Below are 17,560 nucleotides of genomic sequence, written 5' to 3'. Positions count from 1 at the left end.
GTTTTGAGAATTACAAAGATCATAATGACTTAATGAGAAGCAGTCCAGGTTAATCGTTTACAAGTACAATCCAAGGCCTACGCCTTATGTAAGGTTTTTTCAACTGCAGTTAAGATGATTTCAGTGTTGATTAAATGTAGTATAGGAGGATTTACATCTGGACAGGCAACATTTCCAATCCACAGCTTAAAGAGCTTCAAAACTCACACAACTTAAAATTCCATGTTTCAAAAAATATATTTATTCATATCATTTACAATAGAAAACAGCAGGGAAACAGAAAATATAGTTCAACATATTTCCTTGTAAGTAACAATGAAAAGTTCCTAATTAATTTGAAATGTAAAGTCCACCACCACTGATCAAGTGTCTGTCTTGACATATTTATGGATAAGTCCATCTATCAGGCCTAAGCTGACTCTCAGAGTTGTCTGATGCTTCAGGCAGGAGAGAGGAGGAGGCAGACTGTGTTGTAGCCCAGACTGACAGCCTGTTTTCTGGGTAGGCTTGGAATTGATCGCCTGGTCGATTTGTAAAGTCTGCTGCCTTGTCCGAGATAGTGAAGGAGTTGGGCAGTTGTGTGTCCCAGTTTGAGTCGTTGTTTCCTGGTTAGATGTTGTGTCTTGCTGTGGCAGGAGTTTCTTCAGCTGACAGGATAACTGAGGGCTCAGAAGGAGAACCAAAGTACCACCAGTACAAAGGACCCTGGACACAAAAATGGAAATTATTGAATTACGTATAGTTGGTACTAATTGTTTAGATAGATTTTTTTAATACCTAATTTGTTTTTTAAAAATATAAAAATTGTACAAATAATACAAATATTGCTATTGACAAATTAAAATAAGATTTACTTAGGAATAACACAATGTAATCTACATTTGACACAGTTTAAGGTCTTTGCCGAAGAACAACTTGACTCATGGGATAAGAATTCTGCACGATGCACGAACACGCACAGAAAAACGAGCGACATTTTCTGATTCACTGAACATTTCTAACGGAAACAATGGAAGCAGACACACAGAGGCACAAACCTCTCCATCTCGGTGACGATGAGTGGCAGGTTGGCAGCCATGTTTGTTTTGGTGCCAAACTTCCTTCCAAATGGCAGGTCACAGACTACAGCATCTACACTGGCACTGGGGAGAGGCAGCGCTGCACACACAGAGGAGGACAGATGAGCCAAGAGGTAATTTGATACATGACAGCAAAGCAGGCTCCACACTCACCACCCAGTCACTGATCACAGCGGAAACATGGCTGAGTAACTGAAAAATGTGTTTCAAAAGTGTACATTATGGCATTCTGTGTATATAAGTGTGTGTACAAACGTTACTGAAACATTAAAAAAAATATGCAAGCAGGTGTCTGTCTCTCTGGAAATGAATCTTCAAGCCAAAATTTAAAGGTTCACTGACACATTTAATATGTTTTAGTGATCATTTCACCCATTGATGAAGCTTTCAGCAGGTGTATTCTGTTTCCAAGCTTGGCAAACTCTACATTCTCATTGGCCTTCTGCAGCTGTCCATCATCAATGTCCACACCCAGGAAACGGGCAGTCTGGAGAACAGATAGAGAGTGCTAGCACAGGTTATTATAGAGGTATAAAGTAGACACAAAACATTAAAAACACACACTTTTAAATGTTTTATAGATTTTGTGTAATTGCAAAGCTTTCTAAAGTTTACTTTTCAGGTGTCTGTAAGCTTGACAGACATACAGGAGCTTTGTGTAGATGTCCTGACCTTGTGTTCCTGTGCTGCTTCTATTAAGATGGTTCCCACTCCACACATCGGGTCGACCACACAGAAGCCTGGCTGGGAAGCAGGAGATAACATACAGCAAGGACAGTATCATATCATATTCTGACTGATGGCCATGCAAATGGTTTGGCACACAGACTGTCAAGTTACAGACAACAAACATTATGCTAAACATCTGAAAATGAGGACAGCTTTAAGGCTCAGTGGCCACATTTAATGAGTTGACGCTGTCCTGTCTATTAAGGGGAGTGGTTGAAAAAACAAATAAAGGGCCTCGCTTGAACGCCATCTGATTTGCATGCATAAAAGCCTTCACATAATATGTTTCTTCATAGACAAACAATGCAACAGCAGGGACACACTGCACCTGTGTGTGTTGTTACCTGTATCTGAGCCAATGAGGTCATAGCCCAGGCTACAGTAGACCTCAGTCCTGTGGTTTTAATGTAGCTCCGGTTAGCCAGAGGTAACCTGAAGGAAGCAGAGAGAAGATCTATAAATTATGACTATTTATAAAATTAATTTGTTCTGGTTGAAATGAAATGCCAAGAGGACAGCATGCAGTCATTAGTTATATGCGCTGAATTGAGAGAGTGTTTCTGTCAGTAACCTGGTTAGTGGAATCCCCATCAGGCAGTGGTCATCACTCAAATAAATATTCACCTGCAGAAAAGAGCAGTCAGCTCATGATGTAACACTTGAAAAGACAGACAACAATATCATCCAAAGAACGAGTATTTACTTATCATAGCAACAGATCAATACAACCAGGAAGATTTTTAACACAGTGAACAACTTTACCTCCAGCTGTGGATTCTTCAGATCAATCTTCCAGCCCAGCTGTCTGCTCAGACCAACACCAATCACTTTGCTCGCCTCCTATATTAGATACACCATGCAAACATACAATATTTCACTGAACTAAGCAATGTGAGGTGTTGTGAGACATCAGTTTGTCATTACTGAAGCTTTGAATGACACAAATTGTCCACTGTGCCTGTGAGCTGAAGCAGCGGGACAGAGATCCAGTACACTTGCAGCTGATCCTAAAAGACACCGGGTCTGAACAAGGCTCTGCTTTGATCCCACTGGGCTGCAGTTGAGTCTTATCTCCTCTTCCAGTCGTCTTCTCTTTATCCAGATGAAGGAAAACACAAGAAGGAAATGAAGAGGTGACAAAAACGAGGAATGACAAGTTGATAATCTTAAAAGTTGATGTTATAAAAGTTTAAATAAAAGCTGGAAAAGGTTTTACCATTTTTAACACTGTTTACAGCAAAGTCTTTCACTGTGCCATCCACAGTTCTGCTGCTACTTTCCACACTGAGTCCTGGTGTCCTTTCTTTCTCAGATATCTTCTCTTTCTCCACTTTCTTCTCACTACTAGATTTTCGAGCTGTACCCTTCCTTTCCTCCTCCTCCTCTTCTTCTTCTCCTCCTCCATCATCCCTCTTTCTCTTCTTTTCCAGCATCTGTGCTCCATTTTGTTCCCCACTTCTCTGCCTCCCATTCGCACTCTCTTCCCTCTCTCCTCCTGCACTTTTTCTAGACTCCTCATCGCACTTATCCTCCTTCTCACTCCTTCTCCCCTCCTCTCTGTTCATCCTCACTTCCACAACAGTTCTTGGAGCGTTGGCAAGAGTCCTTCTGTCTGCCAGCTCCCCCTGCAGGCGGCTCCAGGTCATTACAGCACAGGTCCACTGATTCTTGTCACCCAGCAGTCTGGACTGCAGCACAGAGGCTGCCTTAGCTATAGAGAAAACAACACAAAAGTCAGTACAAGTCAAAAATAGATGAATTCCAGGGTGGTTTTGTTTCTCTTTGGGATCTATCTTTTAGAGGTATGGAATTATTACGTATAAAACATCATCCAAGGTTATGCACTGTGCACTGATCTAATGAAATCAATTAAAATAGATATGAATTAGACCTCTAAGGCACACAAGAACTGAAAGCATTTCAAGTAAGTTACAACCTGTCAAGATGTGCATCTGTGTATTTGATGTCTGAGGCTGGTACCTGGGCTGGTGTGGGCAGACAGGCACACAGGTGAGTCTTGTTTCAGCAGGAGGAAGAGTCTCTCTGCTGCTTTCAGCTCACTGACTCTGATGATCCCCGCAGAGGAGCTGAACAACACTTTACCTGGCATCTGACAAACCTGGACACACACACACAGCAATAAAAGAAAGAGGTTTAAAGTCTGTGTTCACAGACTGTAGCATAAGGGGGAATAAATCAATCTGATATTTAACAAAAATGTCCTGAATAAATCAAAAAGAAACCTTGAAATCTGTAAGACACACTTCTATCTTATATGGATATTTTGAATTTTAGTTGTATGTGTTTCTTCCTCACAATCCTGCAGCCAAAAAACAAACATACCCATATTGTGCTTCACAAAAATGTAAAAACATGTTGATCAGTTTGCTACAACCACTTTGCTATTCAGGTCTGTCCTATGTGGCCTGTGAAGTGATAACAAATAATAGTGATACAACTAGGTATAATATAAAATAGAAGAAGCAGTAAAATGTGATTAAAATAGATGTGTTTTATTTGCCTTATTTCGTAATACAATTCGGCATTGGTTTGGTGTCACTGGTTCACATGACATGGAAACTACTGAAAAGAAACGCTGAATTAACATAAATATTCATATAAAATAGAAGAAGCAGTATTATCCATTAAAAGGAGTTGTATTCTATGTAACCTGTGTAGTATTATAATTCGGCATTGGTTTGGAGTCACTGGGTAACGTGACATGGAAGCTATTAAAAAATAACTGATGAATTTTGATTAAAAAAAAATATATACATATACAATAGCAGAAACGGTAAAATCCAAACAAAAGACGCGTGTCTTATATGTTCCGTTTATTAACACAATTCGGAATTGGTTTGGAGTCACTGGGTCACATCACATGAACGCCACTGTAATAGCTAAAGCAAATACATAAAAAGTTAACAATCAAAATAACTTTTTACAGCGATGCCGCTACAAATCGACACGTTTAACAAGGAAAGAAACATCTTAATGTATTGTAATTCATGCCGAATTTACAAGAATCCACCGATGATTAATAATTTGCTGGGGGCGTTTCAGGAAGTTTGTTAAGCGTCTCCTCATGCTACAACTCTTAAAATCAGTCGAATTTTAAGGGAGTCTGGTATACTGCCGTCACCATCCACAGGAAACACTCACATCCTCGGCTGCCAGCTTCTTCTTCACTTCGTCCATTAAGAACCGCTCCATGCCGTTACCTGCGGTGCAGTAGTATCGAACTAAACTCCCCTCACTGCTCGGTTCAGTCATTGTGTAGTTAAATGTGGTCAATGTGTATAAACGCTCTTATCTGCTCGTAAAAGTTTCCTCGATTTGACACAGAAAGTCGCCATATTGGCTTGTTTGTTTACACCGGAAACGGAAATACGTCCTCACGCTCCGGTGACCAGTCGTGGCCGGCAGGGGTCTCTGTTGTACAGTGAAAACAGCTACTGATGTGACAAACTGGAAACGTGACTTGACAGTAAACTACGTGCGTAGTAATGACAACATTAATTAAAGTGTCAAAGTACAAATGTACTCCGACTTGTTCATATCAATCTTCTTTGTGATAATGAGATCTGATGTGATAAAAGCAACGACAACAAGCCTCCATGTTGTGATTAATTTAAGGAATGTATTCAAGAGGGATCAGACAGACACACATATACTGTCATACCACCCAAATGCCTGTGTGCACACATTAAATATTCAGACACACACACACACACACTTTCAGCAACAAACTGTATAAATGTTCATGTGCACGCACATGTAATACACATTCATTGGGACAGGTACACCTCTGCTGCAGTGTAATACCTGGAGGCGGCTCTGAACAGGTGTTTCTCCAAACCTGAGAAAAGAATTCCAATAATAACCCTGCAGCAGAAAAGTGCACTTTCACACAATTCTCACTTTCTTTTCTCCCTCTTGGAATCAATCAGAGAGATGCTCCTTTTGTCTGTGTTCGAACACTTCGCTCTCTAAATCCCTTTCTTATCTCTCTGTCTCTCTCTCTCTCTCTCTCTCTCTCTCTCTCGTTCTGCCCTGTCACAATCTCCTTGTGACACTTTTTAATCTCCCTCTTCTCTCTCTGTGACATTTTAATGACCGCAAACATATTTAATCCCCTTACTTTATTCGATGAACAGTGTTCTGCTTGTTGCCTTGTGCCATAAACCCCTCAGGCGCCGACAGGCCGGTGCTACCCGACAGTGTAGTGCATGCTCGTAACAATGTGAAGAATTATAGTAAGTGACTGTGTTTATATAACAGCAAATGTGAATATTGCTCTAGATTGATGGTATATTGCCACAGTGGGATTTGGAGCAGATTGGATTCCTACCAAATCAATAAATGTAATTTTCTACATTTTCCTCCAATTTTTTTTCAAACAATAATCATATATACATGAAAATCCATCCATCCATCCATCCATCAATCATCTGTAACCACTTATCCTTTACAGGGTCGCAGGGGGGCTGGAGCCGAGCCCAGCTGACACTGAGCGAGCAGCGGGGTACACCCTGGACAAGCCTCCAGTTCGGGGGACAAAAATGCAATTTAAAAATGATTAATTGAGATTTAACAGCTGAGTACCTTAACCCTGTACATTCTGTTAGACAAAGCAATCCAAGCTTTACATCCACCATTAATCAGAATTTGTCAAGAAGATTTATGTGAAATGCAACGAGAGATTTATTAGCTTGAATTCCTGAGCAAATAAAAGGTGAAATACAGTAACAGTATGTGCTCAACTCACTCTCTCCATATAAATATGATGTCTCATAAACCCCCCGGGAAATACAAATATTATTTTATTGCCTTCGCATTTGAGTTGTGCTCCATTAATTTGGATGAATGTCGCAGAAGGTCTTGACCCCAGAAGTTCATCTCCCATCCAATCACTATTGCACAGTCATGCAGTTCATGAAAAGCAGCAAGCTATGATTGGAGTCAATGTGTTGTCATGTCTCTCGACAAAGTCAGACAGTGATGTGGCGCCATTCTCACCCAATCTGACACAATCACACACTCTAAAGTCTCATCTAGTGAAGCAGAGCATATTAACATTTTATTTTTTGGCCTTTATTGACACGACAGTTCAGAGAGGTGACTTGAGCCCTGGGATGCTGCAGCGAGAGCAATGACTGTACCATATTATGAGTTTTATTTATTTATTTATTACCGGAATTAACATTTTTCCAATAAATTCAACATGCAGTTCAGCAAATAGCCAGTCTTCAAATTTGAGTGCTTGTTCACTTCAGTTCTGGGCTATTCGGTGGTTCATACAGACAGTTGCCATTTTTGCAAGTTTTGTAGAAATTCAATGGCTAGCTGTAAAGACAATACAAAAAAACACAATTGTTAAAGGGGCTCTGTGAAACTTCTGTGTTGTGCTGGAAGCCGGTTGTTAGTTTATGTTAGCGGATTCCATTTTTAAACTAACGTTAGCTACTGTTGCTCTGTGTTAGTCACATCCTTTGGACTATTGCTGAAAATCTGTCCTGAGACCTTCACAAAGAAATTCACAGTCCAGCTGCTTAAAACAACTTCAACAAATCATCTTCAGACTTGTAGTCGACCGAAAGAGACAAGGAAGGTCTCATTTTTCCCATCATGTTACAAACTGCTCCCATCTGTTCAGTGACTACAAATTGTTACTTAGAGCCCCTTAAACACAGGTCCTCAAACACCCAGATCCTTATAATTCATCATCTGGGAACCATGCATGCAACCATAGCCTACAGTAATGTGTGCCAATCCCTCATGTAACAGCTGTTATATAAAAACAACAACAACAACAACAAAAACTATGACCTGCTGGTGACACAAAATTTAAATTCACAGGAAAACAAAGTCACTACAATGAGTGACAGTGGAAGATGCTGCGATATTACAATCTGCAGAAAAGTGCTGGAGGCCTCAAAAGTTCTCTCAGGTCTTTAGATGTCAGTGATTTTTGGCTTTTTGTTCAGAGTGAGTGGGTGATATTTCATTACTGTATCGTCAGAATCCGCTCGGAAATGTATCTGGTGCGTAACATTTATTTGAAATATGCTTCTCTCCATCATTTGGCACGTAATGTTTCTGTCTATAAAAATGAATAACAACTAAAGAGAATGTTTCATGAAAATCTTTATCAGGCTGCACGATAGATGGTGATTACTGCACATTTAAATGGTGACATCTTGAAATTAAGATGAATACAGTTGGGTTTACAGGGCTTTTACCCCAAATGACACAATTCGGTTCCCCCTCTTCTTTGTCCTTCTCGTTCTCGTTCAGCTTTATCTTGTGACTACTTTCATCAGCCCATAATATTGGACGTATCCATGTAGAAAGGAAACATTAATACTCCCTTCAACAGCTGCCATTTGCAATAATTAGCTCCACTGCTGCTAAGCGAACACAACAGCTCCACAAAATGGATGCCTGGCATGCCAGCCATGGCGTGATGTATGACTGTACATTAAACTTGTTTTTATTCTCTTCCACACCCCATAAATGATGGGAGGGAGAGAGGGGGATGAAGCAGACAGAAAATGGAGGATGGAAGAGGAGAAATGATGATGAAGGGGAAAGAGGCACAGAACGTAGAAAACGAAACAGAGGGGAAGGATAAACACGTGAGCTGTGGGCACGGAGGGGCCAAACACAACAGCAGCTTTGTTTGACAACTTCATCATGATGGACTAATTAGTGCAGCCTTTGGTTTTTTTGAAGAGCTGACGGCTGATGAATTACGAAAGAGACAATCATGCAAACAGTGTCGATAAAGTTTCAGACATTGCAGGACGAAAGTGCAGATTTAGGTCTGTTTAGATAATGGTACACACAAAAAGCAGACTGACAACAGACGAGCACGATTTGGCAGCTTGCAACAATTAATGTAATTATACACTGTCGACAGTTTAGCTCTGTAGCTCTGGAGGTAACAAAGCAAACATCCATTAAAAATCACTTTTACGGTACCCTGCAGGTATACAGTACTTACAGTACAATCATTCACTTACTGCTTTTTGTTACTCCCTTGTTCTGCTGTACATGCATACCTCAGTATTTCATAAGTAGTGATTAATTTGTCGAAATAACAGCATAAATTCAAGAGGAGCTAAATTTCAAGATATTATGCTTCCATGGGTAGAATGAAACTCTGTAAAAAACAAACAACAACAAAAACAAACAAACAAACAAATGGTATGGCCAGAAATGTATTTTGTATAGGTCACAACTAATGGTCATCACAGAGTCCTGTTACTCTTCTTTTATTTAATAAATGTCCCAAGAGACATGACTGACAGCTTCATAAAAGACCAAGAAAATGCAAATGTTTTTTATATATTCCATCTTTCCAAAGAGAAAACATGTTGCTGTAAAAATGCAGCTTATCTGCCAAATTCCAGTAATGTAAAAACACATTACTTTGATGAGATGGCACATATATATTTATTCCATTTTCTGCCAACAGACACTCCTAAATCCCCCCAAATCACACACGCCGGACCTTTAAGGGCAACCGATGAAGTTTGGGGACGTCGATCCTGAATACATCACAACGACTCAACGACAAAACGGTTTCTGACATGGACATAAGGACACACATGCTGTAACCCCCCCCCCCCAACACACACATGCAAATATCAGAGGTTCACTACCTCAGTCATCTATTTTCTAACAGAAAATTAAAAACTTGAGTTTCAAGTGACATTATCACGAGAAATTACACATTCAGTGAGTGATGATTAATATTCAGTGGGCTTTTCAAGAGGGCTGTCATTTAAAAGGCCATACAGTGTGTGTGTGTGTGTGTGTGTGTGTGTGTGTGTGTGTGTGAGGTAGGATTCCATCTAATTTCTCTCTTCCATCAGCCTCTATCACCTTTACTTTATCCTTTTTAATCCTTTTCTTTTGCTCACCTTCTCCCCTCTTTCCTTCCTCTTCCCTCTCACTCCTCATCACCTCTTTCCTGCCCTCCTCTCTACTTACTTTCCTTTCATCTCCACTTCAGTCCCAGATGGAAATGAGACCTTTACAAAGAGAGAGAGAGAGAGAGAGAGAGAGAGAGAGAGAGAGGGGGCGCGTGAACATGTGTGCATCCATGCCTGTTTCTGAGTGCTGATGTGTGTGTGTGAGTCTCCATGGATGCTTGGCCCTGTTGACACACTTCACACTCCTCTGAGAGCAGTAAATATTTAAATGTGCTTACGTCACACACACACACAAACACACACACACACACACACACACACACACACTCCCGGCGGCAGAGCTCAGCTGGTGAACACAGCATCAAACTGACAGCAGCCATTAAAATCAACAAGAACAGGAGAAATAAGGAAGAGCAGGAGGAGGATGGCGAGCAGACTGGAGGGAGAGGCGGATGTGGCCTCGCTGCTCAGAAAGATCGTTGTGTTTGTGTGCAAACATGGCTGAATGAATCCACTAAAGTTCGCTGAGTGTTTCTGTGCCGTCACCTCGCCTGGTTTGCGTCTGTCGTGGAAGTCCTGAAGCATTTCGTTCTTCGGTGGTTGAGCAAGTGAGCCGTCGAGCTGTATTTAACGTCATGTGGTCTTTGGAGAAACATCTGCACAAAACCTCACTTGTTTCAGTTTCAAATATGCAAGATGAATTCTACTTATTCCACCTAAAATCTCACTGACGTATCGATCAAAGAAAGCAAGAACTACATAACTTCTATCTCTTCACCGAAGCAACATATTTCACATCTCAGTGTACTTTTGAAAACCATTTAAGTGTTTTAGTAAGTTAAATGTACCCAACAAACAATATATATACCTGCTGTGAGTCATAAGAGCACAATGTCCCATCATCAGCCCATGTATGCAGGCTGCTGTAGACCTCAAACAGGAGAAACCAGAACCAGTGGAGACACAATGAAATCTGAGCTCGAGATTGTCTGGGCCCCAGTTGGGAAGCCCATTTGGGCCCCATATCAGCCCGGCTGTAAGCCATTCGGGCCCCATATGGGTGTGCTGCCTACAGGCCAGCTTCTGACTTCTCAACTCTTCCTCCACAATCAATGATATTAAAAAAAGGACTGTCTCCTTGTATTTAGAAGCAGAGGTCTTTGTTTTCACAGGGTTTTGGATTGTGTCTGCAATTACTGATATTCATCCTTCATATTCAGAGAAAGGAATTGCATTTATCTAGTAATTTAATCTAATTTTACTTCATAGGGTCGATGCAGTTTAATATAAGGTTTGATATCCACCTTAACCTGAGCTCCAGCCAACATCCCGGTGTGGGCCGTCTCACTCAGCTGCACACAGAGACAGAACTCAGAACCTTGTCCCAGTTAACAAAGAACTTCTCTGAACGACATAAAATCCCAAATCCCCTTGCCCCATATTTTACCAAGTAAAAAAAAAAAAAAGACAACATCGCACCACCGCCAAGGCCACTGTTCCATTTAGCTAAATAAAAAGCTGAACGCCCTTGGCCCATTTCCTCAGTGCTTAACACAGCCATAAAGAGTTTGTAGCTATTACTTTGATTCCCAAGGACCTCTGGCTTCTTCCAGAGTCCCCCAGCACAGGGAGGATTACTTTAATTTCACTATCAGAGAGAGAGAGTGCAAGATTGTAACAGAATACAGGCAACAAAAACCCTTTCAGATGGAGATTACTTGGACGTAAACCCTAACAGGCGCGTGTCCTTGGCCTCGAAGACATGACAAACCCTCCCCAGAGTTTTTACAGCTGATGCATTTCCTGTCGGGTGCAGCTAGGGGGAGGTGTAGCTTTACGGCTGAGCTGCTTTCCGAGGCTGTGTTGTCTTGGTTAATCTCTTCACTGCAGCAGGCGGCGGGGAGGAAGGAGGAAGAGGGGAGAGGCCGGCTGACCAAAACACCACTGGGCTCAGTGACAGAGAGATTAGATGTGACTGAAAGGCTGCTGGAATGTTGTTGTGAAACGTTAGGGTGCCATTTTGGGGAAATTTGGAAAATGTTACATCCTGCTGGTATGATGATTTAAATATATATATTTTACATGTGTCATGAGCTGTTTAGAGTCTACAGACACACATGTATGGAAGCCCTTAAGGTCATAGTTTATTATATAATGTTTATCATAATGTAAAATAGAAAATAAGAAAGTACAGGCTGCACTTACACTGAGCATGTTGTTCAGTATTCGCACCAGTTATTCAATGCTGAAGATTTGTTTTTGTGCTGTGTTACCTGCAATTTAGTAATTTGTCTCTTCCCTGTTCTTCCTCAGGCGCTGCCATCAATTAGGAGTATTGACCGGTTCATGCTAGTGTCACTATGGGCCAGCTGTTCTCATCAGAAGAAGAGCTCTCTCAAGTGAAGGATGCAATTGGTTCCTTCCTCTACGACGCCATGTTGGAAGGCGGCGCCGTGCCCGACCTCCGTGTCGTTCACCCTCTCCTCCTCGCCACCAGTCAGGGTGGGAGCTTTGACTCCCGGGCCGGCCTCCAGGAGCAACTGCAACAGGTTAATGAGATTTAAAGGAGATATATTATCCTCATTTTTGGGTTGATAGTTTTACTTTAGGTTACTTCTAGAATAGTTTTACATGCTCCAGTTGTTTATTTAAACAAACAAAAACATCTACAGAGCTTACAGAAGAATATAACTGTCTCCTCTCCTTAAAAAAATGACCATGATTGAGAATTAATGATTTAAAAATGTTTGTCGGGCCAAAATGATTATTTTGTTCATCTGTGTAAGAGTTCTGACGGTTGGTTCCAGCTTCTAGCATGGTTTGTAAACTAATAGTATTATGTCGTTGGTATCACCTGGTATCTGTGTGTCATCAGTGATTAACAGTCTTGGTAGCGGCCATTTTGTGGAAAAAAACTGAGTTGTACGGGATGCACCAAGCATACTGAAACACTCTGTTTTGGCTCCTGTCTCTTTAAGGCCTCCCCTCTTGAATACCCAGTCTCCTTCTGATTGGTCAGCTCCCATGCCTGAGCCGTAACTGCTAATGACAATAGAGCAGCTCCGTTAAATGACAGTAATTCGTACATGTCAAAACTACTTGTTAGGCATAAATTATGCAGATGCACGACATGCTGATGTCACAGGAGTCACAGAATTAAAGGCAAGACTGCTGATGAGGCGTTTCAGGACCTGTGTTTTCTGTTTGTGTGGATTTTTTAACTTTCAAGACCTTTTCACAGGCACAAGAACAGGAGAGGGAAAAAGCATTGTAAATCTCCTTTAAAAGAAGGTGTAACAGTATGTGTGAGTGATGCTGATGCTGCATACAAGCAAAACACTTGAAGAGGTGATGTGTTCCGTCTCAAATAGACTGAGCCACTGGACTGCTTATTGATTTACCTTCTAAATTCAGTGGAGAAGAAGATGAACATGAGGGGAGGAGAACAGTGTTTTTACCCTGAGACAAAATGAAGCACCACTCAGTGTTAGAAATGTGGTCCTGCTGGGGATTTTAAAGAGGTTACAAATCAATACAGCGGCCAACGAGGAAGCAATATGATGATGACAAAATGCTCCTCACAGTTGTTCTTACAAAGAATGGAGACAAATCTATTCACCGAGCATTTTTATTTTATGGAGACAGATGGTGAGAATGAGTAAGCATTCATCTCTCCTCACTCAGCTGCAGGGCGACATCGGGAACAAGGCGCCCACCTACCTGAGGGATCTAATTGGCCGACTGTCGACCTTCTCGGATGAGCCCCGTGTGGCCGGCCTGGTGGGATTAGTGGTAACAATGGTGATGGATATGGCCTATACATCATCACGACATTCAGCAGGTGTGAAGGGGAAGTCAGCAGGATCTTCATCAAGCCAGGTAAGTGGAAAAGAATGAAGAAGAAGTGCTTGCTTAAATAATAAAATATGATATATTTATTTGATTATGAAGTTATGAAATGATACAAAGAGACTCCCTAAAATTGAAAGATTGTTAGAAAAAAGACCATATGCATGAATGTCTGCCTCCAGCAGAGAGTCTTGGAGCTCCAGGAGGTGATGGAGGAGTACCTGAAGCGCTTCAGGATCCACCTGACCGACAAAAGCAAGCTGATCCAGGACTCCATCAGACTTGAGGCCCAGCTCAGCCTCATCCTCACTCAGCTGAAAACATGTCTGCTCGGGGGAGACTGTGACTCCAGGTGAGAGAATACATCATTGTGAAGTGGGATGCAGTAGTTTGTTTGGTTCTTACTCTGTCTGGTCCTCCAGGTCTCTGAGGCACTGGGCCAGCGGTGCAGCATTTAACGCCCAGATGTTGGTTCACCTGGCTGCCCTCGAGGGTAAAGCTGAGCCCTTTCCTGCCAGGGCAGCACTGCAGCAATACAAGGAGGACCTCGCACAGATCATACCTGTCTACAGGTAATACAGCATCAAACATAATGGAGGCTGTCATCATTTTAGCAGCAATAGCTTCCCAGCAAATAAAATGAGAATGTGAGAAATAACAGTTTCCACATTATGACATAATGTATTGTGTTGCAGAGATATCCACTGAAGTTAGCATGCTAACCAATTAGCCCTGTCCCACACCAACTTGGCTGTGTTATGACTGCTAGATGCACGGCTAACTGACCTAAACTGCTAATGGTAGCAACAGTTAGCAGCAGTTAGTGGTTATTTTTGTGATTTGTTATCCTCTATTATGTTTAAGTATGCAATGCCAGTTCTTACATTTTACACATTCAAGTAATGATTTGAGATAATTTTCTCATTTCCATATTAAAGGTATTTTATACTTTTTTATACCTGTAATCTGGTATTTTCACAGTGTGGTACTGGTTCTTTGATTTGAACACTAACTCCACCACTGCTTGTTTGTGAGAAAAGCTAGAGGAGTCATCTCTCTGACTCCAGTGTTTTCTTGTCGCGTATTGCAGTGGCTGGGGTTGAAAAATGCTCGTCGCTGACTCCTGAAACAAATAGAGTTACGCGAGCCACTCACAGGGCCGCAGAGTCTACTTTTTCCTGATGATGTTTTGTTGCAGCTGGAGACCGTGGGTGGACAACCTACTGCAGGAAGTGCACTGCACAGCACACAGTCCAACTACAAACAATGAGGATTTTTTTTGAGGCGAGGTTGTCAGACAGCCAACACATTGCACTTCAGCGGAAGCAGGAGCCTAATAAAGCACACTGACAGTGGAAACCACAGCCACACAGGGCCAGGCTGTCTGCTGGGAGACAAGCTTTCCAACCTGCTCCAGATCTGACAGCAAAAACACTAAAAAGCTATCACGACTGTCAGGAAAGTCTGGCCCTAAACCTTCAGCTTACATTTAGGCTCAGAGAATTAGGTGTGACAGGTGATAGCTGCGATCGTGGCACAGTCAGCAGCAGGAGAAAACATTAAAGCCAAAGTTTTCTCAAAGGTGCACCATGTATTATGGGGGGAAGAAATAAGGAAATAAAAGAGAAAGAAAAACACAACTATCACACTGTTAAACTGAATAAATAAACTGACCTTAAAGGATGACAACATTTCACACTGTTTTACTTTGTTTATATGTGGCGGACCCTGCCACCTTTCTAGCATCAAACAGTGTTCTGGGACCATATTATCCTCTGAGACCAGCTGTTTTATTCAGTTATGGAAGAATATATATTTCTGAGTTATTATGACCTCATTAATAATGTAAATATTCAAATTGTGAATTTGAATTTCTTCTCGGGAACTACGTAGTGCCCCTTTTAATGGACATTTAAACTCAGTGACCATCAGAGCTACCCTGTAAAATTGCAATCATGAATCAAGGTGTCTATATTAAATATGCATTTTAAAAGCACTTAATCTGAAAGAAGATAAGCATGAAAGTGTTTCATAATAACACATGCACAATTTAATGAGTCAGTTTTGGATAAAACGTGATAAAAATGATAATGAAATGATAACATTTTCTATTCTTTCCTTGCCTCCCTGTCACCCTCCAATCTATCTCTTCATTACAGGCGTTATAAGTCTAATACAGTGTGTGTCATGAAATGTCGAGGGAGTCTTCTGGCATCGTGTGACCCCTCCGGGGAGGCGCCAGACGACGGATCCATGACGGGACTCACAGTGACTGACAGAGAGACAGGAAAGAGTGTGACCATCCCTCTGTCCATCATCGAGACAGAGACAGGTAATTCTCTGAATTAACCAATAAAACTGCTTTTCTCAGTCGATCTGCATTTAACTGAACCAAGCTGATCTCAACAGGTAAAAGACTCTCAGGGCCTGATTCCACCGCTGCACCAGTGTCCTCTTCCATTAACCTGGACCTGATCACCTCAGATCAGTACGCCCAGGCTTACCTGGACCACTTGTTCTCTGATAAGGGACCTGTGGCAAAGCTGGAGAACTACTTCATCATGGCTGGTGAAAATCTGGGAACGCTAAGGACTGAATGTAAAAACAAGACAGGGGAGAGAAATGGGACAGAAGAAAGTGATGGAGAACAACGAGTGGACATGGTGAAAGATGATAAACAGGTTAAGACTGAAAGGAGAGATGGACGAGAAGAAGCGGAGGAACACGAGCGGAGAGACGAACATTTGAAACTGAGTATTGTGGAGACGCAGCCGGACGAGAGCCTCGATCAGAATCTCAACAGTGCAACAAGCACATAACAGCCATGACCGGACAGCAGCAGGCTCAACATGTCAGACATTAATTGAAGATAAACCTTCAGCTAACCTCAGAAACATGAAGTTTTTGTTTTTGTTATTTATTCAGAGAGCTTATAAAAAAAGATTATTACTGGATGAAAGCTTAATAAAAGTCTGAATCGTCTTTTTTTGTTGCTGTGTATCTCACACTTTGTTTGAATAAATAAATAAATGCCATATAATAAAAACAGTGGCATCAGCCTTGGCTCAGAAAAATATTAAAACTGTGACACATGTCAGTCAGTGACATGTTCACAAGTGTTTAGTTGTCTAATAATCTAAGTACTCAAAACTGTGTCACATACATAGCTTATAATATCATATACACTATATAGATACACTGACCAAATTTCTGTATCTTATTATAAAAGTTATTCCTGCAAATGTATATTTTATAACATAGTAATATTTCATACACACAAACACATGCATACATCTATCAAAACACCTAGCAATTTTTCAAATGGCGTTAGACACACAAACGCAGGAAGTGTAAAATAAAACAATGCACATGGGGATGAAACCTACAAAATAAAATAGGAAATAACAACTAAAAACCCCAAACCTCGATGACAATAAGAAAACAGATACAATTTCAGACAGAATTAAGCATCAAAAATGATTTCTTGGCACCAAAATGTACTCAAAAATTCAGATTATACATAGAACTACACACATGTATACACAGTAAACTACACGGAAAGCAAATGTAAGAGTCCAATCACACTCATGTCGAAACATCCTGTGCACCACCTGCACAGAACCACTTCACCTGTGTGCATGAAAGCAGGACATTTTGAGTGACGTTCACCGACACATGGCACTTTTCATGTTTCTCACTCAGGGAGGTTGAAAAGACACATTTCCCTCTCAGTATTAATGATGCGCAATTTCAGCAGGTGGGCGAGAGGCACAGGAAGGAGCTCTTATGTGGCAGCGCGGTGTGAATCTTAACCTGGGAAGGAGTGTGTGTGTGTCTGCATGTGTGTGTGTTGGCAAAAATGTGAGCGATGGAGTGTGTGTGTGTGTGTGTGTGTGTGTGTGTGTGTGGAGGCATGTGTAAAATATATTGTGTGTCTGTGTGTAAATCAAAAATGAAAGAGTG

The 17,560-nt window shown here is 41.3% G+C and overlaps 2 protein-coding genes across 4 annotated transcripts; one reads left to right on the top strand and one right to left on the bottom strand.

The window, feature by feature from the left end:
- Positions 1-218: 218 nt before the first annotated feature.
- On the bottom strand, positions 219-12,099 carry thumpd2 (THUMP domain containing 2). Of its 2 annotated transcripts, none has more exons than XM_037124800.1 (11): positions 12,022-12,099; positions 3,789-3,927; positions 3,025-3,519; positions 2,767-2,900; positions 2,571-2,648; positions 2,380-2,432; positions 2,153-2,240; positions 1,752-1,823; positions 1,452-1,566; positions 1,038-1,158; positions 219-705 (listed from the first exon to the last, which is right to left on the bottom strand). In XM_037124800.1, exons 2-11 carry the CDS (start codon positions 3,916-3,918, stop codon positions 363-365), a joined length of 1,629 nt encoding a protein of 542 aa, XP_036980695.1. In that variant the 5' UTR covers positions 3,919-3,927; positions 12,022-12,099; the 3' UTR covers positions 219-362. The 2 variants fall into 2 exon arrangements, with proteins under 2 accessions (XP_036980695.1, XP_036980694.1); XM_037124799.1 differs by lacking the exon at positions 12,022-12,099 and adding an exon at positions 4,971-5,216.
- LOC119034087 lies at positions 11,632-16,579 on the top strand. Of its 2 annotated transcripts, none has more exons than XM_037124802.1 (7): positions 11,632-11,801; positions 12,062-12,297; positions 13,433-13,627; positions 13,783-13,949; positions 14,020-14,169; positions 15,757-15,929; positions 16,007-16,579. In XM_037124802.1, the coding sequence occupies exons 2-7, from the start codon at positions 12,109-12,111 to the stop codon at positions 16,414-16,416; spliced, it is 1,284 nt and encodes a 427-aa protein (XP_036980697.1). In that variant the 5' UTR covers positions 11,632-11,801; positions 12,062-12,108; the 3' UTR covers positions 16,417-16,579. The 2 variants fall into 2 exon arrangements, with proteins under 2 accessions (XP_036980697.1, XP_036980696.1); XM_037124801.1 differs by having other exon boundaries at positions 11,633-11,801; positions 13,780-13,949.
- Positions 16,580-17,560: the final 981 nt, after the last annotated feature.

The sequence above is a fragment of the Acanthopagrus latus genome, chromosome 15 (assembly GCF_904848185.1).
Source record: "Acanthopagrus latus isolate v.2019 chromosome 15, fAcaLat1.1, whole genome shotgun sequence".
Lineage (NCBI taxonomy): Eukaryota > Metazoa > Chordata > Actinopteri > Spariformes > Sparidae > Acanthopagrus > Acanthopagrus latus.
Note: the sequence above shows the minus strand (reverse complement) of the source record. Positions and strands in the feature narration are given on the sequence as shown.

Coding starts and splice junctions, on each gene's coding strand:
- thumpd2 (XM_037124799.1), bottom strand. CDS start 5,081: ATGACTGAACCGAGCAGTGAGGGGAGTTTAGTTCGATACTACTGCACC. Junction 2,433..2,570: donor TGAAGAATCCACAGCTGGAG/GTAAAGTTGTTC, acceptor TCTTTTCTGCAG/GTGAATATTTATTTGAGTGA. Junction 1,567..1,751: donor AAGCAGCACAGGAACACAAG/GTCAGGACATCT, acceptor TCTGTTCTCCAG/ACTGCCCGTTTCCTGGGTGT.
- LOC119034087 (XM_037124801.1), top strand. CDS start 12,109: ATGGGCCAGCTGTTCTCATCAGAAGAAGAGCTCTCTCAAGTGAAGGAT. Junction 12,298..13,432: donor TCCAGGAGCAACTGCAACAG/GTTAATGAGATT, acceptor CTCCTCACTCAG/CTGCAGGGCGACATCGGGAA. Junction 14,170..15,756: donor CAGATCATACCTGTCTACAG/GTAATACAGCAT, acceptor TCTTCATTACAG/GCGTTATAAGTCTAATACAG.